Source organism: Stenella coeruleoalba, assembly GCF_951394435.1.
Source record: "Stenella coeruleoalba genome assembly, chromosome: 3".
Classification (NCBI taxonomy): Eukaryota; Metazoa; Chordata; class Mammalia; order Artiodactyla; family Delphinidae; genus Stenella; species Stenella coeruleoalba.
In genome coordinates this window covers 14,466,438-14,493,238 of record NC_137148.1, presented here as the reverse complement: position 1 = coordinate 14,493,238, position 26,801 = coordinate 14,466,438, and the positions used below count along the sequence as shown (strand labels likewise).

General features: G+C 45.1%; 1 protein-coding gene across 1 annotated transcript in view; it reads left to right on the top strand.

The window, feature by feature from the left end:
* The first annotated feature begins 963 nt into the window (after positions 1-963).
* The window catches only part of MYO10 (myosin X), a 219,695-nt gene continuing 193,857 nt past the window's right edge, over positions 964-26,801 (top strand). The window contains 2 exon segments of the mRNA XM_079918927.1: positions 964-1,400; positions 1,402-1,479. Of these exon segments, the coding sequence (XP_079775053.1) occupies positions 1,377-1,400; positions 1,402-1,479 (102 nt within the window). The 5' untranslated portion in view covers positions 964-1,376.

Sequence of the window (26,801 nt, the reverse complement as noted above, 5' to 3'; positions counted from 1 at the left end):
CAATTTCTCTACTTGTTACAGACAGGTTCCAAACAGTTTGCAGAACAGCACAAGGCCAGGTGCCATCCTTTGAAGGCACCTGAAACTTGCTGGAAATGCAGATTCTCAGCGCTCATCCCACTCAATTCCAGTCTGCATTTTAACAAGATTCCCAGGTGATTCCTGTGCACGCGAAAGTTTGAGGACCTGCCCCAGAGAAACCAGGACTCAGTACCAGGGGGGTTTGATCCTTCATCCATCTCGCTTCCATTTGACTATCTGCTGCTTCCTTTAGGTCCAGGAAAAGTGCAATTGGCTACGTCCTCTTCCAGTTTACAAAACTACATTTTCCCACTGCGATGAAAACGTCTTTTATCCTGGGTGCAGGAGAGAAACTCCACACGGGTAGGCAGCTTCCAGAAATTCTGATTAGCCTCCCTTCTCCGCTTTGATCTGGCCCAACAGCCGGGGCAGCTCCACGGACCGCGCTTCCGTCCCCGGGGTCGCTCATCTGCCGAGCTGCATTAATGAGATCCGCGTTGAGCCGGTTCCAGGGCGTGCTAAAGATCAAAGGCGCACACACACACACACACAAATCCCCCAACTCCTCCTCCTTGGTGACTGTTTGGTCTTTCTCACCAGAGGGAAGAGTCAACTCCCCCGCCCGCACCTAGGTGGAGAGGCGGGGAGGGAGCTGGGAGCCGCTGGGGCCCCGCCTTCCCCGCCCGTCCCGGAGCCTGCGGCGGCCCGAGGCGCAGAGTGGGCGGGGCCTGGGCGAAAATGGGGGCGGGGCGCGCCGGCCGCGCGAGGCCGAACCTTGCGGAAGCGCGGGGAGGGGTCGGCTGAGGGCTGGGCTCCTGCAGGGGGGCGTGGCGTAGGGGCCGGGTGGGCCGGCTGAGTGGGCGGAGCTAAGCCCTTGGAGGGGCGGGGCGAGGTGAGCGAGTGGGCGGGGCCGGATGAGCGGGCTGGGAGGGCCGTGCTCTCCTGTCCGCAAGTCTCCGTGTGGCCGTGAGCCGGTGAGCCTGGGCGCCCGAATACTCACCGGGGCGGCGCTCGAGCTGGGAGAGCCATTTCGGGCTCGCTTTGTGGCCGTTGTCCCCCTGCCCGCCCCGAGTGCCTCCGGCCGGAGCGCAGAGGGAGGGGGCGCACTCCCCAGCCCCCCGCCTCCCTCCCCCAGCCGGGGGGAAGAATGTGCCACCAGCTGTTCTCCGCTCGCGAGCGCGGCGCCCAGGAGTGAGGAACTTGGAGAAAGAGGAGACAAAGGCTGCAGTTGGGACGGATGAGTTAGAGACTTGGGTTTGGGCAAACAAAAGGTGCGAAAGACGAGAAGGGGAGAAGGAGATGGCAGCGGGGGAGCCCCGCGGGCTCGAGTTTCTGGGAGTCGCGCTGTGACACGCATGGTTTCCCCGGACCTTCTGCTGGGCTGACTTCCGCGAGCTGGGAGCCGGACTCGGGCGAGTTGGGGAGCGCACGGGAACAATGGACAACTTCTTCCCCGAGGTGAGTGCGCTCGCGGCCGGGAGGGCGGGCGCCGGCGTCCCGGGCCGGACTGCTTTCCTTGAGCCGGGCGCGGGCTCCTTTCCTGCCCAGAGGGAGGGAGGTGCTCACCGCGCCGCGCGCACACAAGCTACCGCGCGCACTTAGCCCGAGAGGGTGAAACTTTCTGGGAGTCGCCAGAAATCAAGCCCCGGGGAGTCTCCGGCTGAGTAATCCCTGGCGGAATTTATTTTGTCCCGCGCTCCCACTTGGCCCGGGATGCAGCGAAGGTGAGCGTCCTTTGGCGGGGGTGGCTGGCTCACCGGGTGTCCCCGCGGCGACCCGCGCGAGGTGAGCTGGCGGACTAGGGGCCCGGCGGGGAGATGTGCCTGCCCGGCTGCCTGGGTGCAGGAAGCCCAATAAAACGTTCATCGAGGACTTGCCTTTCTCCAAGAAAGGTCTGGTCTGGAATTTCCTTTGCAAAACGTGCCGGCTTCCTGTGAGAGGGGTGCAGACACTTCCAGAGGAGACGCTTAATGAAGTGTGAGAAGGGAGAGACGAGGGTTTAATCGTTCACTATATTCTCGGCCTGTCGGACCTTTGGGGTCTAGGTTCTAGTGCTCACCAAGAAGTGCTCTTCTAGGATCTGAGATCATTCCAGAGGGTGAGATCAAAACATCATGTATTTGTGCTGACTGCCCCTGGCAGATTTGGAATTCGAATTTAAAGAAAATCTTTAAGAGCGGACATTGGTTATTTTTGAAAGATTAAACTGATGCTCCTTTTAGGGTCATTGAGGGCGGGACACCACGGTTACTTGAAACCCTTGACTTGAGAACCCTTTTCTCTGGGATCGAGAGTTACCGTGGTTTCTTGGCTCCCTTTCCTTTCTTGGTTGTGTTTATTTAACAAATTCTATTTAAGTTCGAGGTTTGAAGTGGCTCAAAGTAAACTTAGTTGGCTTAATGAGTCTGATGTGTCTTTCATTGAAAGCCAGGGGATGTTTTGTAAATCCAGGACAGTTTTGGAACCTTCCAGCAAATTGGATTGGTGAGGGTTTGCCTCTATGTTGGCTAACTTGCTTTCTCAGACTTAACTGGATTTATTATTTCAAGTCATTGTGCTTTCCGGATGCCCACTTACTTTAAATAGCCTGATGACTATTTATAGTGGCCAGGGTGGTATATTCTTGTGTAATAGTAATATCCCTTTTTTTTTTAAAGTGGTGTATCACAGGCGATACCCACATTCATGGTGAGAGGTGGACTGCAAAGGAATTAATCATTCATTAATACATATTTCTCCTTTTTTTTTTTTTAATGAGACTTATAATTGTGAGACTGGCATTTGCTAATCCATAGACCTTCGTTTTCATGCCTGTAAGAAGGCACCAGAACTTTCTGCAGGAGTTGCAGGTTAACCAGTGATAAAAGACCAGTGGGCTAGTTTAATTGCTTTCATCTGTAAGAAAACCTGAGGCTCTGCCTGCGGGACTCTAATTCTTAACTTTTTATGGCGGGGGGAGGGAGGCCTTTATTTTGCTCTTGTGTTGTGAGTTCTTTAGGAAATTTGATGAGACATAGAATTTGTATTCGATTTGTTGGGGTCCCCGTCCCCATGAAGCCTGTCAGGGGGCCAGTGACCTCCCCTTTGGAAGAACTCTGTCCCCTAGTGGAAGTGGGGAGAACTGCAGGATAACATGGGGCAGCTGCAACCTCCTGCCCTGGTATCCTCCCATTGGACTTTGAAGTACTGTTTCTCCTTACACTGTGCCTTGGTTCAGTGTAAGGAGACCTAGTTGTTGGATTTTATATCCATGATTAATATAATATTGAAGTTGGCCTTCAGAGATCTTCTTCTCCGTCCCCTGCCTTTCCTAGATGAAGAATCTGAATCCAAAGACGTTAAGTCACTTGCCCAAGGTTGAAGAGGTTGTTATAGAACTCACAGTCTTTCTGCTCTGTTGCTGGTGACTTTAGTATTGGGGGACATTTTTATTCAAAGTTATACTTTTACTCTTGTGATGTATTTCTATTACAATATTAATTTCTAATCAGAAATTAACTTCTGATTAATTTATTTCTAGTCAGTAGTAATTTCTAATCAGAGTTCCTCCCCTAACCATAATTACTTTGAATGGGAAGCCAGCAGGACCAGAGAGGCTATACAGTGCTATCAATTGAAGACATACTCCTAACACAGATCCTGTCTCTATGGATCTCTCTGTGGAGTAAGTGTGGAAGTGATATATTTCCAAGGACGGCAACATTGTAAGGCCTCTTGTATCACGAAGTGGTGTCCTGTTCTTTGGTAACTTTTCCCATTGTGACTTAGGGATAATAACTTATTGCTTGTTGGACAGCAATTTGAAGCTAATGTTAACAATTGAAAAAAAATTGAATGAGATGTCGCACGTATTAGCTTTATGTGTGAGCGGCCAAATAAGAAGGAAACGAGAGCTCCTTGTGACTCGCAGCTGCTATTTGGAGCTAGACCAGAGTTTCTCAATCTGGGTACCATCGACATTCTGGGTCAGTCAGTTCTTTGGTGTGGGGGAACTGTCCTGTGTCCTGTGTGTCCTGGTCTCTACCCGCTAGATGCAACTAGCACCCCCAAGTTGTGACAACCAAAATGTCTGCAGACATTGCCAGATGGGCCACAGAGGACAAAATCATTCGCAGTTGAGACCCACTGAGTTAGACCCACGAAGCAGTTGCCTCGTGGAATTAATTCCCGTGCGTGTGGCAGGCACAGCTTCCTTGCCTACTTTACGTAGCATCAGGCATCTGACTGCCGATCACCTGGAAGCTTGTGAGGCTTGGCCTGGAAGCTGATGGCTACTGACCTCAAAATGTACCCGGGGGTTGGAGAAACTGAGCGCCCTACACTCCCCGAGTTTCAGTTTCTTCACGGCCTTAGATCTTTATGACACCTCTCGAGTGAATTGTGTGCACACTTCTTGGAAATTTGCTTTTTCAGCATTTAGAGGTAAGTTGTTAAAAAGTTACTTCACGCAGAACCTAAGGTTAGGTATGTCTGTAACCAGAAGCAATTTTTTTTTTTTTTTTTTTTGCGTTACGCGGGCCTCTCACTGTTGTGGCCTCTCCCGTTGTGGAGAACAGGCTCCAGGACGCGCAGGCTCAGCGGCCATGGCTCACGGGCCCAGCCGCTCCGCGGCATGTGGGATCTTCCCGGACCGGGGCACGAACCCGCGTCGCCTCGCATCAGCAGGCGGACTCTCAACCACTGCGCCACCAGGGAAGCCCACCAGAAGCAATTTTTAAAACAAGTTGAAAGGCTCAACCAGCAAAGTGGCAAGACGGCTGTGCAAACGTGTTGATGTTTTGAAGTGGCCGCTGTTTCCAAGTCCCCAGTGCTGGGTACAGTGTCTAGAATACTGGAGGGGCCAGTCAATGCCAGCTGGACACGTAAACGAGCGCAACTTCTCTGTCTTGTTTTAGGAACAGGAATGGCATGATGGCTGTTCAAGCGAAAGATCTTTTGAGGCTTATTAACTGGACATATATGAACACTTTGATTTTTCAGAAGTGTGTAAAATATACACAAGTAAGATACTCATAAACACATGAATACAAACATAAAGCAGGTATTAATGTTTTAAGCACTAAATTGTTAGTGGAAAGCATTCCAGCTGTACCTGTTTCTTACAGCCTGGTTCACCCTGGGCTGGAACAAACGCCCCTCTCCAGATGTTAAGTGGAAACACCTTCCTCATTTCCACTTAATTTGGGGTGGTGTCTTAATTTCGGTTGTTACCTGGAGTTCAAATCGTTTTTTAAGCTGGAACAAGTTCTTGAGCCTATTTTTCTCCCCTTTTTATAGTGTTTTGTTTGTTTCACATCTTACTGATATTTTTTGTCTTGCTAAAAGAAATAAGGCTGTTGGTTTTGGCAGCTCCTTCCTCCCCCTCCCCCCAATCATCTCTCAAGGGCAGAAGGCAAGCACTGAGGACTTCCTTGTCCCACCACATCCTGCAGGCCACCCCTTTGACGACTGTAAAATGGAATCATCAGAACATTCCCTGGTGTCCCCTTTTCCCACAGTGCAGTCACAGTGCCTTGCCCTTTCTGCACACCCCGCAAGGATTCCTGTTGTCACTTTTGGGCCCTGCCATGTTGGGTGCAGCAAAGGCACGGAAGCAGCTGGGAGCAGGGAGCCCTGGTCTTCTGGGCGCTCACCTCTCCCCAGATCAGGCCCAGAGCAGTGTGGGTAGGGCCAGCACTGTTTAACCAGAGCTGTGCAGGGAGAGTGCCGAGTGTTTGTTTTTCCAGCTCTGCTGGCTTTTAAGTGAGGTCACCTTTAAGGACACAAGCCTTGAATGCGCTCTTCTATGGAGTGATGGGAAATAGGGTACCTCCTTATAAATGCGTTTCAAAATTTCAGAATAACTTCTACGTAATTCAATAAGTCCCCTACATAACGAACGAGTCCCGTTCCCAGAGCACGTTCGTTAAGTCCAATTTTGTCTTTAAGTCCAACAAAGTTAGCCTAGGTACCTAACACAATTGGCTCCATAGGACTGTACTATAATAGGTTTATAATACTTTTCACACAAATAATACATAAAAAAACAAACAAAAAATAAAGAAAACATGTTTAATCTTACAGTACTGTCCCTTGAAAAGTACAGTAGTACAGTACAGTACAGTACAGCAGCTGACATCCAGGGCTGGCATCGGGTGAACAGGCAAGAAGAGTTACTGACTGGAGGAGGGAGAGGAGGTGGGAGATGGTAGAGCTGAAGGATCGTCAGCAATAGGGGACGGAGGGCAAAGCTGCAGTTTCACTCATGCCTGACATTGATGGAACACACATTCGCATCTTTGAAAGTTCGCAACTTGAAGGTTTGTGTGTAGGGGACTTACAGTCTCAGGTCATTGATTTGCAGGGCACGCTCAGGCAGGAGCAGCCAGTGAAGTCTACAGGAAGCTGGGCCACACTTCCCTGGGCCTGAACGCCCCTGGGCGGATTGAGAGCCTCCTCCCTAAGAGTGGAAGAGATGTGGCCTCTGGGAGGCTGGCTGTACCCTCCACACCTGTGGGCTCTCAGCCAGGTTATCTGACCTTCCTGGGCTTCCTTTCTCTGTCTGTAAGTGAGCATAATAGTGTTGACCTTGCATGGTTATTAGAATTCGAGATAAGATTTACAAAGCTCTTGGCACCTGGTAAGTGAGTAATAATAAAAGGTTAGAGTAACTTAGAAATTAAGAACGAGTGGCCTTTGATGGTGACTGAAATCCCAGTACTCTATGGTGCAGGGAAATCTTGGTCTTCGAGCTGTTGCCAGTATCATTTCTGGTGCTAGATTGCACTTATTAATTTTCTCCCTTTGGACCAATACACTTCTGGCTGATTTTCCAGAATTCTGTCTAAAGCATGTCTAGATTGCTTATAAAGTCAAGCTCACATTCTTAGTCCGGTTTCCAAGGCCTTCTGATCTTGCACCTCTCTTTAGTCTTTTCCGCATGTGAATTCTATTCCGGAGGGTCTATTACCAGCCTTCCTCCATACCTTCGCATGTGCCCTTCTCTCCGCTGATCGGATGTCCTGCCTGTCTAGCTCCTTTTTGAAACCATCCCCCACAAGTCTAGTTCATGGTCACTCCTCTCTTTCCTATGAACTTGACTCTCCTTCTTTCTGTCCTGGTTGTGTTAGGAATTTACCCCTTTTAGCTAGAGGCTGTACTTATTTTGTCTTTCCTTCTCAGATGAACAGACAGAGTCTTGAGAGGGTAAATAATCCGATTTATAAGTTTTATCGCCTCGTTTGCACTCAAAGGTCCTTAAGGATGGGATTCTAGCCTTGTGTAGCTGTTATTTTCCTCTCGAGTACAGATGTTTTTATGGTGGGAGGGGAGATGCTTCTAACTTTTTCCCTTGATTATGAAGCATTTTACAGTTCTTTGAAGACAGTAAAAAATATAATTTGCTGTTTATCGAGTGCTTATTGTGTGCAAGGCATGTTTCTGAGCACTTTGCATTCAGTAATTAAGTTATTTAACAACCCTATGAGTAACGCTCCATCGATGAGGAAAGTGAGGCAGAGAGAGGTTAAATAACTGGCCCAAGGTCACACAGTTAGAAAGTGATGGCCGGGCTTTGAACCCACACAGGATGTCTCCAGAGGGTCTGTGCTCTTCACTGCCATGCTTTACTCTCCTGTTGGTGACATCTGTCTTATGCTTGCATCACTGTTTCTTTGATGAAGTGCTTAAGACCTTAAGCAGTTAGTGAATGATTTTGGAGTTGAAAACTGCATGGGGGTTTGGGAAAACAAGAGGCCCACGCCCCAGAAACACTGCAAACCCAGCAGGAAAATGTTCATCAGCTTTTGAACATGCCTCCAATCTTTATTTGCTGTGCCTTTTACTTAGGAAAGACAATGACCTTCTGTTTCCTTGTAAGATGTGGTTTCTCTAAAGCTGCCGGCCCCAACCTCATGAGGATGGTACGGAGCTTTAGGTAATAAGGCAATTAGAAAACTAGATTTTTGAGAAGTAGTTATTTTATTAAAAGAAAGGATAGGACTCATTTGTCTCCCTATTCTAAGTCTCAATTATCAGAGTATTTCTCTTGGAGGTTTTCTGATGGGATCTTCTCTTTCGATTAAAGATTCTGGCCGCCTTCCCAGAGTTTCTCTATATCCGTTGTTTTACTTGTTAGCTTATTAATGCTTGTGGGTGATCTTTGACAGGAGAGCGGAACATTTCTCATAGAGCATTCCTTGAATAAAACATTTTGATACCTCACTAAAAGCTGTTTGGAAAATGTGTCCGCCGGACTTAATATATGAAACTTGAGTCCCCAGTTTAAATCTAGCCCCTCGTGTCACATGACATCACATCATCTGACTCTGCCAGTTACAGGAAAAAGTGTTAGAGTTCTTGTGGCAAAGCCATGCCACATCTCTTGAAGCACAGCCAGAGCAGGGGAGGAGCAGATGGCAGTTCGGCATTTCATAGTTCTATCTTCTCCCCAGCTCCAGTGTCTACTCTTCAGATTGAAAACTGCCTCTGTAGAAAGGCATTTAAAATTGTGGTAATTAAAAAAAAAGAGAGAGATTTATATTAGAAAAGGTAGGCAATGTTGAATTTTTGTATTTTGTGGTAGGGATGTTTATCTTTATTACCTGTCAGTGATTAAAGGGCAAGGTAAAATGAGATTTGGACATTGGAATAGAAAGTAGCTTTTTCACTTGGCCTCTTACCTAATACTGAGTCCCAAAAGAACCCCATAATTCTTTTAAGTGTGATTTTTGGGGGTGAGTTAATAACATGTAAGCAGTGTCCATTGACAGTGATGTACATTGTGGAGAGAAGTGGACTTACCTCTGGGTAGAGTCTGTGTTCATGCTATCTACTATGTGTGTTAAAAGTCTATTTAAAAGTTTTTCTGGTAGACTTCATGCTTACGTGTGTGGCTACCATTGATTTTTGGGTTCTATCAGCTTCATAGGTACTTAAATTGGGTTGCTAGGAATATACGTAGAATTAGGAGTGTTCTTGCTTAAAAACAAAAGCTTTGATAAACATAGATTTACAATATTACTTTTCCATGTCATTCTTACATTTTTTTCTTTCCTTAATCCTGCAAAGAGTATGTGCTAAGTTTAGAAAATTTAGAAAACGCCATAAGCAAAGGACAGAACCTTCTGACCTACTCTTAATGTTTTGTGGTATATGCTTTCTTTGCCTCTGTATCTGTTTCTGTGAAAACGCACCTGTAATGTTTTTCACTTAAGAGTTGCTTGAGAGGGCTTCCCTGGTGGCGCAGTGGTTAAGAATCTGCCTGCCAATACAGGGGACATGGGTTCGAGCCCTGGTCTGGGAAGAGCCCACATGCTGCGGAGCAGCTAAGCCCGTGCGCCACAACTACTGAGCCTGCGAGCCACAACTACTGAGCTCGCGTGCCCGTGTTCTGCAACAAGAGAAGCCACCGCAAGGAGAAGCCTGCATGCCACAACTAGAGAAAGCCTGCGCGCAGCAACGAAGACCCAACGCAACCAAAACCCAATGCAACTAAAAATAAAATAAATACATTTAAAGGAGTTACTTGAGAAAAGCTTTAAATGGCAAGGATCTTGCATGTATACAGATGGCCCCTGTGATTTTCAGGGCCGGGGACAGGAGTACAAATGCAAACCCCATATCACATCTGTAAAATATTTAAGTTATAAATCAAGCTTCCAAACTGGTAAATAAGTGTGTTCTATTCTCCTACCTTGATAAATATACCTTCATTAGGACACAATCGAAAAATGTCTAAAGCTATGGGTTTTATTGCCCAAAGTCAGACTATGAAAGATGAATGAAGATAATTATAGTTGCACATGTGTGGGTGTCCTGTTGATGGACCAGTGATGTCTGCGTGAGTAATAGACATATACTCCATAGTAAATTTTCCATAGGTCTACTTTTCTTGCCCATATTTCAGCAGAATCACTAATTATATATGGTTACAGTCAAGATTTTCACAATAATTTATGTGCTACTGACAGTAACGCCAAAGTAAAAAACCTTTCTTGAGTCATTGTGGTTCTTTAATTAATTTCAGTTTGGGGATGCTTTGCTAAGGCAGCCAGTAGTTATTGGCATTGTCAACAAAATTCATACAGCAATATTTAGATTAATAAAATGGAATAAGATTACATATGATAGGTTATGGATACTGCAGGAAACACAAAATATTTTAATTTTATTGTATAAGTCATATCATTAATATTGTGAATTTCCACTGTTTCTTAAAATATTCCTCAAACTTTTCAATCCTGTGTATATTATAAAGAAAACTGAAAACAGAAGTTAATTTGTTAAAAATCTGTTTTCAGATGAGACTAAACCTTAATGCATCTCAGCCAGAAGATAGTCTACATATAAAAATGTGTGAATCTTTTTCTTCCTAGTCATGCAGATGTTTTTATTGCCTTATATTTTCTTAAAATACCAATTTTGTTTCCTGTTTCACATGCAGTTCCTGTTTGAAGAAATTTTTCTCTAAGATTTTTAAAAACACATTTTTTTAAAGTGAAGTGGCCAAATTAGGTTTTTGGGGGGGGGGGTTTGGAAGCTTTTGCTAAGATTAATAGTAAGCAATAATTTATATCAAATAGTTGCTGCTACTGCAAGTTCAAAATTAATATAATATCATTTTCCACCAAAGACCGTGATTTACTCTTTATTTGAGGAACTTCTGTTTGTTTACCTTCTTTTTTCTTTGTGATGCACAGTGTACTGGTCTGAGTGGCCCTGCATTCTTCCTGGACATGTATCCCTATTTATGTGTCCATTGTAGGTGTTTCTATAGGTGTTTGCTATTATAGAAAACAGGACACATACATTCTCGTACCCAGGTCATTGCAGGCTTCTCTGATTACTTCTCGAGGATAAAATTTTCCAGGAGTGGGGCTGTTTGTTCAAAGGGTTCGCACATTTTTACTTAGACTATTTGGCAGCAAAAGTTTTCTGAGAGGTGTCGGTGCAGATTACAGCAGGCACAGCTGAGACACCCTGTCGTGATGTATTTATGGTAGCAGGGATTTTGTAACTTCTTATTAGAGTCTTAATGACATGCATTGTTTCACAGAGGAAACACATAATACTAGATTTCTGTGTCCACTTGTTAGGTTCTTCTCTGAACCAAAGTGGAGGAAGGAGGCATTTTTCTCACTTAATGACGTTGATTGGCATCTGAGCCCCAGATATCCCAGTGCTGGTACCTGATGTTCATTTAAGGCCAAAGCCTACACAAGGGACCTTGCTGTATACCGCCTGGGGAGCCATTGGCCATTTGTTTGGGGAATCGTTTGTATGGATTTTTCTTTTAATTCTTATTCCTTTGCATTGTAAGTATCCCTGTGAGTTAACCCTGGGCTACAACAGTTACGTGGTGGTGGTTCTAACTGTAGGGATTTAGGTAATGTACAACACTGTTGATGGGTGTGTGTTTGTGTCTGTGTGTGACTGTAAGGCTTATTATTTCTATTAATTACCCCTGGGAGATCTTTCCACGGACTTTGAAGTAGAAGTGTTGAGTTCTGGGTGAAAATAACACTCCACCTTTTACAACGTATACCACTGTCATTTAGTACAGGTTTGCTTCTGTTTATCTCTGCCCACATTTTGTTCTTTTAATGATGTGCGCTAAGGGCCAAAGGGTATGTACAACCCTCCCGTAGCTTTCAGCCTCAGAGTTTCAGAGGTGGGCAAGGGTGCCCTTTTTCTTTCTTTTTTTTCTTTTTGCGGTACGCGGGCCTCTCACTGTTGTGGCCTCTCCCGTTGCGGAGCACAGGCTCCAGACGCGCAGGCTCAGCGGCCATGGCTCACGGGCCCAGCCACTCCGCGGCATGTGGGATCTTCCCGGACCGGGGCACGAACCCGCGTCCCCTGCATCGGCAGGCGGACTCAACCACTGCGCCACCAGAGAAGCCCAAGGGTGCCCTCTTTCTAGGCCTTCTCAACCTTAGCACCCTTGACATTTCGGCCGGATCAGTCATTGTAGCGCAGGGCCGTCCTGTGCTTTGTAGTGTGTTGAGCGGCATCCCCGGCCTCTGATCACGAGATGCAGTAGCACTCGCCTCCCTGAATTGTGACAACGAAAAACATCTCCAGACATTGCAGATATGCCCTGGGGAGGAAGGGGGAGTAAAATCGCTCCCGTGGAGAATCATTGTGCCATGGCCGCACTTCTGTAGGCACAGCCTAAATTTGGATTACTCCCAAACTTTCTTCACCCTTCCTCATTTATGTCGATTCCTAATTGCTTTTCATCTCTTTGGGTGAAGTGCACACATTTATCAGTGTTGAAATTTTATTCTCTTTAGGATCCAAGCTCTCCCCGTGAGACTTGGACACTTAGAATCGGTTTTATCATCTAAGTTGTGTTGTTGCTTCTGGTGGGAATATTCACGTCCAGCTGTACCCTCTGCCCTAAAGCTTTTGTTGATCTCCCTCCTAGTGTTTTGCCTCATATTCCTAAAGTCCTCTCCTTAGAGCGTTAGGGAAATATTTATTATACCGAGTAATCACACTAGCTGTTGTTTTCCACTAGGAAAAAAGGAGGTCATATTTTCTCAAAGTTTTGAGACCATGTTGAGGTAAGTTATATTTATTGCCCTCTCCCTATATATTTTGTACAGTTTTATTCTGACACATTTTGCTTTTTTTTTAAAAAAAAGAGAAATACAGACTCAGATGTTGCCAAAATAGAAGAGACCGTCCTGTGTACCTGTCACCCAGCTTCCCTGGGGGTGATATCTTATACAACAATAGATAACAATAGTATAGTATCAAAACCAGGAAATTTTCATTGGTCCGGTTTCCAGACCTCGTTCGGATTTTTACATCCACTCATCTGTATGTGCGCATGTGTAGTTCTAGGCAGTGTTACCACACGTATAGATTCGTGCAACCACTAGCACATCCAGAATACACAACTCTCCCATGCTTCGTGCTGCCCCACGAGAAACAGTCCCACCCTCCCCCCAGTCCCTAGGAAGCACTGATCTGTTCTTCTCTATAATTTTGTCATTCGAGACTGTTATATAAATGGAATCAGTGTGTAAATCCTCTGAGTGGCATTTTTCACTCGGCGCCCTTGAGACCCACCTGTGCTGTGTGCATCAGTAGTTGCTTTTTATTGCTGCGTAGTATTCCAGTGTACTGGTGCCTTTTTTTTTTCTTTTTCCCGGTACGCGGGCCTCTCACTGTTGTGGCCTCTCCCGTTGCGGAGCACAGTCTCTGGACGCGCAGGCTCAGCGCCCATGGCTCACGGGCCCAGCCGCTCTGCGGCATGTGGGATCTTCCCGGACCGGGGCACGAACCCGCGTCCCCTGCATTGGCAGGAGGACTCTGAACCACTGCGCCACCAGGGAAGCCCCTGGTACTCTTTTGATACCTGTGCTAACATCCATTAGCATTCTGAGGCTAGCAGTTATTTGCATAATACGCTACTCTGTCCCATGGCTGCTGAGAGCTCAGATCCTCGTGGCCCTCCTTGTGTACTTATTGCAGTATATTTCAGTGCTGCTGTCAAAGAATGTTTTGACTGCGGACTCTGTCTCAAGCAATTCGAGGTCGATTCAGTCGAACCCGGTGCACTTGAACCCTTGCTCACCATCCTACCTACCAGCAGATTCCTACTCGTCGTCTCTTTCCCCGAGACAGAAGCTGTGTGAAATCAGTGACTTTTGATGGCTAGGCTGTCGAGGTCAGAAACATGTGACAGCCCCACCTGGACCAGCCAGGCGGGCAGTGTTGGAGTTCGCTCCAGCCCAGACTTCTTGGGATGCGGAACAAGAATGCTACAAGAGGGCTTTCCTGGTGGCGCAGTGGTTGAGAGTCCGCCTGCCGATGCAGGGGACACGGGTTCATGCCCCGGTCCGGGAGGATCCCACATGGTGCGGGGAGCGGCTGGGCCCGTGAGCCATGGCCGCTGAGCCTGTGCGTCCGGAGCCTGTGCTCCACAACGGGAGAGGCCACAACAGTGAGAGGCCCGCGTACCGCAAAAAAAAAAAAAAAAAAAAAAGAATGCTACAAGATATTCCAGTCATCCACCAGTATCTTGGCAGGCCGGGAAGGACGGGGGTTTCTTTGATGTAAGCCAAGACTTCCACGGCCAGGGAAAGTGTCCTGACTTGTCGGGTATGTGGTCGTGGCCACTGTGAGGGATCATCTGGGTGGAAGGTGGAACAGACAAGGCCCAACCTCCATCCTGCAGGCTGGGAGCCACAGAGCACAGAGCAGGGACGCACCCTCACTCTGGTCCCGGGTCTGGCCAGTTTGGGAGGAATGCCCAGTGCAGATGAGCCCAGGAGAGAGGGGAGCATTTCCCAGTTATTTCTTACTGGGCTCCTTCTTACAGCCTACTTCTTACTGCTTCTGGTCCCATGCTTTGAAAAGAGTTTATCAGGCACAGGGGAGCAACATGTAGAGAGGTAAATCCTGTGGAAAGGAACTCCTGTTTTTAATCTCCCCCGCCCCCCCCGCCCCCCACAGTGAGGGGCCACGTGACAGCTCCCCCAGTCCAAGGACACGCAGCCTGAACTCCCCTGACGCCTACTGCCAGCTTCTGAGCCAGCCCTCCACCTAGCTCTGCTGTCTCCACCCAGGATCCCTGACCTTGCTACCCTCTTCCTTTTGTAATTAAAATTTGAGCCGAGAATGAGCACGAGGTCCTAGAGAGACGCCCTGTGCTCTGCTCTTCGCCACCTAGGTTGTCTATCACAGGGTTTCTCCACATATGAATTTTCTGTCATTGTAACTCCTGTTTTATATGAATAATGCCCACCTGCTCTTGTTTTTCTGCCAAGTATGTGTCTAGAGTATGACCAGTGAGTGTTTCAACAGCAAGTAGGTAAGCTGTTGCTTCTCAAGTGTAAAAGAGGGATTTTGTTTGTTTGTTTAAACTGGTTTATATATGAGATTAATATATCATATATGTACATATGTACCTATGCGCATGTGTGAATATCTGTAATTTAGATACACATATACATATGTTACATGTTCATATATAAAACGTACATGTTCAGTTTAGCATCATGGTTGCTGACTGAGGCAGGCAGAACTGTTGGTGTGAGGACTGAAGTATCTTATACCAAGGTCCTGTTGCCTAAGGGTTTTTGTCCGCATCTAGTAGATGTATTGTTTGCTGTCCAGAAGCAGAATCTTTGCGAGGCAGCGTTTATGAACTGCTTACAGTTTCCTAAGAAGATGAAAGTTACAAGCAGCCTCCCCACTGTTTTAACACCCTCCTTGCCTTATTAGAATGGGGTCATCAGAATACCGCCTTGTTAATCCTGAGTTTCCATACATTTTTCGTTCCTTTGGGGATTCTCACAAAAGTAGATGCCAAGTTCAACTTCAAGGATATGAAGTCAGGTGCACACTGTAAATTCTGGCATTAATTTTCAGACCTTGAGAACCACTGAAATTCTTGGATGTGTCTCTTGGGAATGTAGCTGTTTCGGCTGTAACAGTTTCCTTCTTGCCTTTGGGTAGGTCTGGTGGGCTAGCTTACTGTATTTTGGGTTCGAAAACCACGTTCACTTAAGGTTCTCTTTGAAAAGGCCAATGTGCCCTTTCTATAAATCTTTTGAAGATGGAATCACCTGTTTTTCAAAGTATATATCAGAATAAAAAACATCTGATAAAATGAGCTCTTGGCTGTGAAGTGAAGAGGATTGGCTTTTGCCGTACAGTATTTTGGATAGCAAGTCAGGGACTCTGCATACGTTGTGAAGGGTAAATTGTGCATCTGTATTTTCACCATAGTTATTATTTTTCAGTATCTTACCATAAAAATTAAAACATGAGTCAGCAGTGTTAAGAGTAAAACAGGTAGCAAAAAGTGGTCTAGCTTGGCTGCCTTAGGCCTTGCCCTTTTGTGCTGAGAAAAATGTGCTTCTGAAATTAAAATCTCTTTCAAGGAGTTCAGATGGCTCTTCACCGGGAATGTAACTTTATATTTATTCACTATTGTCTTTGAGATATCAGGTAGATTCCTTTTCCCTGAGGTACAGAGAACTAGGTTCCTTTACCCAGGGTTTATCACCAAATGATGGGGTCAGAAATATGACTTAGGTTGTGTCCTTTTGAGTCTCTTAAAATCCCCCTGGGCTCTTAAACCTCCACCAGATCCCTAAAGGGGGATCTTTAGAGTTGGCATGTGCATGTGAAACAAGGAAACAGGATATGTCAGAAGAATGAAAGGTCCCTTGAGGGTGTTCTTTTGCATTATTATAAAACGTTTGATGAAGTTGAATAGCTGTTCCCTCGAGGAAAGTAAGTTTTTGGAAGCTAATTTTAAAAAATGTCTTTTTTACACCCAGCTTAGGACAAAATTACCTTTTAAAGAGAAAAAAAAATGTATATTCTAGCAGTGTATTCTAACTCAAGTCAGTGGTTTATTTGTCCAAGGAGGAAATACGACGTAGATTTAGGATTTAATATAGTGCGGGATTTTGGTAATAATTTGAATACATGGAATCTGCATCGTGGCGTAGCCCTTGTGCTCTCTCCAGCCTCCACGCCATCTGCATTTTCTTTTGTCCAGTTGTTTAACTTGCAAAAGTGTATTGATCACTCACGTACCTTGGGCCGGGGCTGTGCTACATTCTTGACATGGATTAATTCATTTAATCTGCCCCGTAGCCTTATACGGTTGGTACCAGTCTGATCTGCATTTTACATATGAAAATAGAGAGTCTTAGAGAAGTGAAGTAATTTGTTTAAGTTCACACAGCTGGGAAGTGGTGGAACCAGGGTTTGGACCCAAAGATATTCAGCTGTGTATGGAACTAGACATGCAGCTGAACAGTAGTTTGTAGAGAAGGAGGTAAAGACAGAATCTGTGTGGAGAGCTTTGGGAATGTGTATTTGCTTCTCCATAGAGAGCAGACCAAAGTCAAGAGATACAAGCCCCAGGAGAATTACCTAATTTGCCAGCGACTGCAACAGGGGATAGAAATTTTCCTATAATCAAACAAACCAAAGACATAGTCCTTCCAATTGCTTTTGTAATGGCAGCAACTGAACATTCATCCTGAGTGACAGGCATAGTGGGAGTTGTGTTTGGAGAGAAGATTTCAAAGAATAGCTTCACTGAAATATTTGTAGGTTTCTGGAGAGCATCTCTATGGAAGGCGAAGGTCACACTGAGTTTCCTAAGTCATTTTTCGTGGCTTTGGTCTGTTTCCGATAAACTCCAGATTCCCATGCAGCAATGTTGAGAGAAGGCGTATTTGCTGTGGAATCTGTGTGCAGTTTGTGAATCTTGCTTGTCATGTGTGGAGCTGATCGCTTTGTCTGCCCTGTGTATGTAGGTGGCATTCAGCTGACTGGTCATGGTTTCGGACTGTTCACATCTTCCTCAGCAGAAAGAGATGAAAATGCTATTTCATTCAAGTTTAAGGATGCATTTTTTTCTTTTTTTGGTAATAGAGACTTTCTTCTTTTAGAGCAGTTTTAGGTTCACAGCTAGTGCTAAAACTTTAAAAAACCATTTTGGACATTGACCTTTCAACGGATGTGAGATTTTCTTTCTTTCTTTTTTTTTTTTTTTTCCGGTACGCGGGCCTCTCACTGTTGTGGCCTCTCCCGTTGTGGAGCACAGGCTCCGGATGCGCAGGCTCAGCGGCCATGGCTCACGGGCCCAGCCGCTCCGCGGCATGTGGAATTTTCCCTGACCGGGGCACGAACCCGTGTCCCCTGCATCGGCAGGCGGACTCTCAACCACTGCGCCACCAGGGAAGCCCATGATGTGAGATTTTTAAAAGATAATGGTTTACATCGAAATCAACTTTTCAAAGCTGTAATTCAGTTAAGGTGGTGATACGGTAGCTGCTAATGTTCTTCATTCCTAAGAAGATACAGATTTTGTAGTTTAAAAAAGAAAGTGCTAGCCTGGTTGAATCAGCAGATATGTTCTTGGTCATCAAGTGTACACTTTGGATGTTGCCAAGGGCTGGGTGCATCATTAGGGATGGAATTAGAAGTCTGTTTTATATAGAATAGCGATTCTCAACAGGGAGCGACTTTGGCTCCCCGGGGACACTTAGCAATGTTTGGAGACATTTTTGGTTGTTACCACTGATGGGAGGAGGGGGCTTACTGGCATCTAGTGGGTAGAAACCAGGGATGCTGCTAAACATCCTGGAAAGCACAGGACAGTCCCACACAAGCCAAGTTGATTCAGTCCAAACGTCAACAGTGCCAAGGCTGGGAAATCCTGAGTTAGAAGATTGACTTGATTCTATAACCCTTTTTATTTTATTTTAATTTTCTGTGTTTTCTAAGTAAAATTTTTCCTGTCAAAGCAGCTTCTGTAGTGTAATTTTTAGGGATATGATTGTTATTTAATTTTAATATCTGAATTCTATTATAGCTTAGTAATCTATCTAGATCGATTGTTACATCTTAGTTATATTTATTCCAAAACTTTCTAAATAAAACATTTATACATATAATAAATCTATGTATTTATGTAGTGGGGTACAAAGTAATTTGTCTAGGCCTTCTTAACTATGAGCTTCCACTTATCCTAAAAAGCAAAGGAACAGGCCGTAGGACAAGTTTGGTCACAGAATATCAGGAAATGGATGTGTGTATCTCTGAGATGGAAGAAAGCTAGCGGGGGCCAGGACTCAAGATCTGCCCTCTGGCTCTCTGACCTCTCCTGTCGTTTGTCAATTTCCAAGCACTTGGGGTAGCAACCCGGACAATGAAAGAGCCAGCTTCTTTGAACAGGAGAAGTGGACCTTTACCAACAAATCCCACACCTTCTCTTTTCCGCTTCTCCCAATTTTGATGAGTGTGATTTTTATTTTCTTTCTGCTTAATTTTCACCCAGTATGTTGTTGTGTTGCAAGCCATAGTAATGAATCACTGAAAGCTTGGTAAAAGCAGTTGAATCAGCAGGCAGAACTTTTATTTGCTGAAAATCAGTGGAAGAACACTCACTGTTTCTCACCAAACCTTTACTGTTCTCACCAAACCTTCAGGCAGGAGGGAAATTAGGTTGGGTTCATCTTACAATTCTTGGATTTAATTTGTGGTGTGGGAGTGAGTTTTTTGTAAATTTTTGGTTTAACGAGGTGTAAATGACATATAAAATTGTAAGATATTTAAAGTGTACATCGTACTAGGAGTGAGTTCTTTCCATGATTCTTCTCACCTTTTCCTCCCCTCTAGCAGGTGGACCAAAAAAGGAAATATTTCTTTTCTATTCCTTCATTGCTTTTTAACCTGTCAATGAGACATCCTTCTAGATGAATTTTAGTGTCATGCATGGTTTCTTTGTTGATTGGGCATCATTTAAATAAAAGGACTCCTCAGGGCTCTAAATGGGATGTTTAATTTGTCAGAACAAGAGTCCATACCACTATCTGCTAACATAACATTAATTTACTAAGTGGATAATTGGTTGCACCTTAACCGGAATTAAGGACTCTGGACGTGGTTCATGATGGAAATCTGAGCTTGATATTGGTAATGAGGTTTCAGCGATGACATCATCACCGAGGCTTGGACTCACCACTCTGGACCAAGCCATGCCTGGTAAGGGACACGTACCAAGGACTTATTCACCAGCTCGGTTAGTTCAGATTAATGATAAAATCAAGGATGGTGAGTGATTTCTTTGCTTCGGAGATCACTGCTCATTAAAGGCCAGTGTTGATGGAATTCAGCGTGATTCAGTTGTGCCAGCAAGCCTGTGACTGACCTGGGATGCTTGTGAGACCAAGGCTGTGCTAAAGCCGGCATCTGGCTGTGGGTGGGATTCCCACCCGGCCTTACTGGGCCCAAGACTCAATGGAGAGGGCACCAGAGGACACCAAGGAAATACAGCTGACCAACTGCTGCACCTTGAAAGGTCCCTCAGATTTATCTGGAGGCTATAAACCTCTAAAACTGACAATAAGAATAGAGGACATTTATGAGACACTTATGTGGTGCCGCGTGCTCCGCTGAGCCTCATATATCCATCACCTCATTGAACGCTCTGCGGGTTAGGAACTATTGTTAATTCCACGCAGAGTTGAACAACCTGTGGCTTAGAGAGGTTAAGTAACTAGTCAAGTCACGCAGCTAGTAGATGGGATTCCAGGTCTCTCGTCTGACTCCAGAGCCCGTGTGTTCATTTCTCCTCTTCCAAGTTGATGTCTTGTGAGCTTATTAGAGCTCTCCCAGCCAGGTGGATGCTGCCAGTCTGGAAGACTGACTGTGGATATTACCAAACGTTTGGACTTTTCCCAGGGCAGTAGGATCCCATGCTTGGCAGCGACTTTATTTCAAGGTTATTGTCATGGCTTGCATATCTAGTTGAGAGTGTGTTTTGTCTAGGACTCCCTCAAATATCGGACAAGGCTGGGGCTCAGAACTCAATATTTGCAGATTGGCAAAATGAAAATAGTGGACTCGGCAGAAATAACGAGCCTACAGAATTAACAGTGACATAGTGGGCTTGCTGGGATATCACTGGTCCCAACGAGGAGATGGTCATGGACATTTTGATTTGCCCTTTTGCCAGCCACTGTCTGACAGCATAGCTTTACTGATGATGGATATTTAGGTTATCTCAAGAATGGGCCCTGCATGCTCCCTAGAGGATTCCAGCAAAAGCTCATGAAGGACCTTGGAAAGGTTGTCATGGGTCAGAATCACCTGGAGTGGCTGTGTGGCCAGCAGGTGGGATCAGTGGTGAGCTTTCTTGGCCCAGCTGCTCTCACGTTGGAATATTGAGGTCTTTATCCTTTTGTTGAGATCAGACAGAAGTTGCTAGTGTGCCTTTGCCTTTCCTGACTTAGCTTACTGCCCATCATGTTCCCAGGGACCTGCTTTCTTTCTGTAAGGAGCCCAGGCGAGCTGGGTGTGGTGTATCGTTTCTTGCCTTGACTGAGACGATAGAAAAGTTTTCAGCCCTGAGGTGCAGAAAGTAACCCACATTATGGAGGTTACTCCTTCTCTGGTGTCTCTTCAGCAGCTGTGTCCCATGGCCTCCACTGCAGGTCTGGGCTTTGCTTTGCCTGTTGTATTTGGAGCTCTGCTTTTTCTGTCCTCATTTTTGAACCTTCGTACATACACATGAATTGGAGCTCTAACTTGTCCTCACACACCTGCCCCTGGTTTGGCCACTGCTCAGGATTGATCGTGCTTCTGTGTGGGACCATCCCCTCCTGGTCTCCAGCCCTCACTCTCTGACTCGTTGCCCTCTGGGGTGTCTCAGTGATGACAGGTCTCTTCTTCCTCCTTCACCTGGAGTATCCACCCTACAGGTGTGGTTTCTCAAGAGATGACTTCATTCACAGACTTGTAAAGAAGGAGGTTCTCTGACACCAGGGGTGAAACTTGAAATTAATCATTCAATCTTGAGTTTCAGATGGCCGTGCGAGGAGAAGCAGAAAATCACAGTTTGAAATGTTCACAAGTAATTCATGGCACAAAGGCCTGGAGTCCTTCCAGAGTTACCAAGCATACAGCTCCCTGCTCTCTTGCTAGTCAAAGAAGAGTTGATTGTTACCCAAGGTTTGGATTTTTTAAATTAATCGGCAAGTGTTAAGAAAATATTGATAACTGCTTGGACCTTTTAAATTTGTTTTTAGCACCTTTCAATTCTGAATATGAAAACCGTTTGTTTTATAACTGGGAAGAGAGCAGTGACTTTTGAGATTTGGGTTAGGTTATCCAACAGAATGGAAGCACTGTGAGAAACGTAGGCTCCTTTTTGATGAACTTTATGAAACCCAAAGGGAAGATAGAATCGGTTCTTTATTTTTTGAGGAATAAACAATTTTCTTCCATTCTAGTGTTCACTTGGCGGTTGGCCAGGAAGCTGCCTACAGCTCAGGAATCATCCCAAACCTAACTAATGGAAAAAGTCTGACTTGCTGGAGGCTGAAATTCAATACTGAGGCGGTGACATGGGGGGTGTGTGTGTTAGTGGTGGGGCAGGGTGGTGGGTAAAAGACGTTGGAAGCCTTAACCCCTGGCAGCTATAAATGAATACTCACCCACTTGGGTGGCTAGAATTCATGCTTTTAAAAAGAGCTTTATTCTGCCATTTGGTCAGAATTAAGATATGATTTAATGTATTATGTCCAAGACTGGTCTAAAAACATACTCCTTTTCTTTTGATTTGAGCCAAGTTTAATTAAGAGCACTGCTTGACAAGCCCGTTAAATAATTGAAACATTTTCCTTCAAAATCTTACCCTTAATGGAGGCATTATGTGCAAAATAATGCGTTTTCTAAAACCTGTATCGAGACCCAGACTACGGGAGGCACTACGGAAAAGGATTGCAGATTAGGGGCCGGCAGGTAAGAACGTGAAATGATCCAGGTTGTGAGCTATAGGGAGCAGTGGGGACTGTGGTTAGCTGAGCTCACAGACCTGAAAGAATGAAAGCTCCATCTTGCTAGGTCTTCTAGTTTTGTTCTTTTTTTTTGCCTTTTCATTTTTTTAAAAATAATTTTGTTGTTGTTGGGGTATAGTTGGTTTACAACGTTGTGTGAGTTTCTGCTGTACAGCCAAGTAGAGTTCCCTGTGCTATACAGCAGGTTCTCATTAGTTATCTATTTGATACGTAGTAGTGTATAGATGTCAATCCCAATCTCCCAGTTCATCCCACCCCCACTTTCCCCCCTTGGTGTCCATACATTTGTTCTCTACATCTGTGTCTCTATTTCTGCCTTGCAAACCGGTTCATCTGTACCATTTTCTAGATCCCACATATATGTGTTATTTGTTTTTCTCTTTCTGACTTACTTCACTCTGTATGACAGTCTCTGGGCCCATCCATGTCTCTACAAATGTAGGTCTTCTAGGTTTTTTTTTTTTTTCATTTTTTTCATTTTATTTTTTTGGCTGTGTTGGGTCTTAATTGTTGCACACTGGCTTTCTCTAGTAGCGGCGAGCGGGGGCTACTCTTCATTGTGGTGCACGGGCTTCTCATTGCAGTGGCTTGTCTTGCTGTGGAGCATAGGCTCTAGGCATGTAGGCTTCAGTAGTTGCAGGATGCAGGCTCAGTAGTTGTAGCACGGTGCCCGTAGAGCACGGGGGCTTCAGTAGTTGTGGTGCGCAGGCTCAGTAGTTGTGGCACGCCGGCTTAGTTGCTCTGTGGTATGTGGAATCTTCCCGGACCAGGGATCAAACCCCTGTCCCCTGCACTGGCAGGCGGATACTTAACCACTGTGCCACCATGGGGGGTCCAGTCTTCTAGTTTTTAAAGAGAGACCAGAGATGTAGATTTCTGTGAATTGTCCCAGCTTGTAAAATGTCGACAAGTAATGCTGTGCATTTTGGTTGTCACCGAGTGGGCCAAGCACAACTTGACTGGGGCTTGTGTCCTCTACATAGTGAGGCCGTGATGTTTCTTAACTTTGGAGCAACAGAAAGGACTAGAATGGCCTCTATTTTCCTTTGGGTTAGTTTTAATTTGCTTCCAAAAAATATTTACTGTGTTGTGAAACCGTTTTGCAAGGGTGGTATCTAGGTTGAGTTTCTGCATTTTCGGAATGGATCCCCACGTGATTCAGTCTTTTGGGACTATTCTCTGTTTTACTTGGCTAAGCCAGGGTTAGAAGCTGGATAATCTTGTCTTTTTGGGGTAAAACTTTATTTTTCAATTTTAAAAGTTTACTGTTCTTTTTTTTTCTTTTTTTCTTTTTTTTTTGCCGAGATGAGAGGTTTGGAGGGTTGAATGCCATACGAAGATTCTGCCCCATCCCTCTTCATCTTTGCATTCATTCACTAAGACTGAGCACCTCCCCACAGAACGTAGTATAGAGGGAAGGCCGTGGAAGCACACCGCCTGGGTTTGGACGCTATCCTCCCGCTTGCTGGGCGTGTGACCTTGGGCAGGTGCCTCGTGTTCCCACGTATAAACTGGTTTTGACCATCACCATTCAGTGCCTCATGCTCCTATTTGTAAAATGGGTTTGACCATAACTCTACTGTCTTAGCTCGGGCTGCCATCACCAGATACCACAGACTGGGTGGCTTAAACAACAGGCTTTTATTTTCTTATGTTTCTGGAGGCTAGAAGTCCGAGATGAAGGTACTGGCAGGTTTGGTTTCTGGTGAGGACTCTGTTCCCGCCTTGCAGAGGACCACCTTCTGGTTGTGCCCTCCCATGGATGTGGGGAGAGAGAAAAAGAGCATGTGGGCATGAGCGAGGTCTCATAGAAAGACACTGATCCTGTTGGCTTCACCCTTATGAGCTAATTTAACCCTCCAATAAAACCCCGAACCCATTAAACATTCATTCCCCATTCACCCCTCCCCCAGTCCCTGGAAACCACCAATTTGCTTTCTATCTCCGGATTTGCCCATTCTGGATATGTCATTTAAATGCTATTGTACAATATGTGACCTTTAGTGTCTGACTTTTTTCACTTAGCATGTTTTTGAGTTTCATTCACTTGGTAACACGTATCAGTACTTCATTCCATCTTACATCTGAATAATATTCTAGTGTTGGCTCTGGTTTTATATAAATAAATGTGTAACACATTGTATGAAAATGTATATTTATTGATATATTTTGTATATATGTAATATGTATATGTCTATACTTATTTATGTTGATTTCTATCTGGAAGGAGGCCTGCATTTGGAGAGAAGGGAACGGACGTACTTCTGTGGCCTTGGAGCAGAGTGTCAGGGTGGCTTTAACACAGGTCGCACTTTGCCCCTCTATTTTCAATTGGTTTAACTAATAAACTTACTTTAAATGGTTTATCCATATCCCACACACCCCTGCCTACATACGCCAGAGGTAAAGGAGTCTTTAGAAAACATAATGGTAGCTTCATTCACGGGAGCCTGAGGCTCATACTTTGACCGTCGGTTTGCTCACATGTGTGATTTCACATGCATGATCACACAGTTGTATGTTGGTTTCATCATTCTCCTTAAGTATTGCCAGCTGATAGGAATTTATAGCTTTTCTGCTCATAACTGCTTAAGATAATATTCAGAGGTGATTTTTGCTTTACTTTTAAGAGATTCATCAATTTTTTACTCTTTAATAGTAGAGAGGTAAAGGTAAGATTTTATATTACATTTTATTTATTTATTTTTATTATAATTTTTAAAATTTACTTTATTTATTTATTTTTGGCTGTGTTGGGTCTTCATTGCTGCACGCAGGCTTTCTCTAGTTGCGGCGAGCGGGGGCTACTCTTCGTTGCAGTGCGCGGGCTTCTCATTGCAGTGGCCTCTCCCGTTGCAGAGCACGGGCTCCAGGCGCACGGGCCTCAGTAGTTGCGTCACTTGGGCTCAGTAGCTGTGGCACACGGGCTCTAGAGCGCAGGCTCAGTAGTTGTGGCGCACGGGCTTAGTTGCTCCGCGGCATGTGGGATCTTCCCAGACCAGGTATTGAACCCATGTCTCCTGCATTGGCAGGCGGATTCTCAACCACTGCGCCACCAGGGAAGCCCCTCTATTACATTTTAAAGTAATATTTAAAGTTTAGACAAATGAAGTCACACGGATGTTTGCTGCAACTTCTCAGCAGCTAAGATCTGGAAATGCCGAAGAATGGATTCCCCATATTTCTCCCATGGTAGACGCATTAAAAAGCAAAACCATAAGTATACTTTGCTTGCCTTTTTCTATACTGACATTGTCTATTCTGTGGGTGGTTTTTTTTAAAAAGAGGGAGGCTATATCTTCATCTGTAAGCGTTGCAGCATAAAAGGTCTTTTGATATTTTCTGCAGAATCCTTTTGGACATAGTGGCAGCCCTTGGGCCTTACTTAGGGATGGATGAAATTGTCCTGTGGGTTTTCATTTTTCAGGAAATCACTCTAAATGAAAATACCATCAGCAATGATCAGATCATCAGGCTGAATGATCAGTGGTCATTTCTTTAGTCCTCTCCATAGCAGTTGATACTTTCTCCCTTGGTTTTCCCAGTCTGTTGTGTTTCCTGTGACCAACTCACTTTACTTCCATTTCCTCTGTTGACTCATTTTCTGTCTCCCACTGGAGAGGCAGTGTAGTACACAGTAAGCCCCCTACATACGAATGAGTTCCATTCCGAGAGCACGTTCGTAAGTCCAGTTTTGTTTGTAAGTCCAACAAGGTTTGGCTAGGTACCCAACTAACACAGTCGGCTATATAGTACTGTACTGTAATAGGTTTATAATACTTTTCATACAAATAATACATAAAACACACACACACACAAAAGAACATGTTTAATCTTACAGTACAGTACCTTGAAAAGTATAGTACAACAGCTGACATACAGGGACTGGCATGGAGTGAACAGGCAAGAAGAGTTACCGACTGGAGGGGGGGAGAGGAGGTGGGAGAGGGTAGAGCTGAAGGGTCATCAGCAACAGGAGACAGAGGACAAGCTGCAATTTCACTCATACCTGATGTTGATGGAACACACATTCGCATCTTTGAAAGTTCGCAACTTGAAGGTTCGTATGTAGGGAACATCCTGTAATTACAAGAGCACGTGCCCTGGAATGACTTCTGTTTTGAATCCTGGCTCCACCATGTAATAAAGTTAAAAAGAGGCAAAGAGTAGAAGCAGAGGGAGTAAAGTTTAAGTGACTCTCAGAAATCATGATGGGTTCTTTTTTTTCTTTTTAATTAATATATTTATTTATTTTTGGCTGCGTTGAGTCTTCATTGCTGTGCACGGACTTTCTCTAGTCGCGGCGAGTGGGGGCTACTCTTTGTTGCGGTGTGCCGGCTTCTCATTGCGGTGGCTTCTCTTGTTGCGGAGCACGGGCTCTAGGTGCGCAGGCTTCAGTAGTTGTGGCACAGAGGCTCAGTAGTTGCGGTGTACGGGCTTAGTTGTTCCGCGGCATGT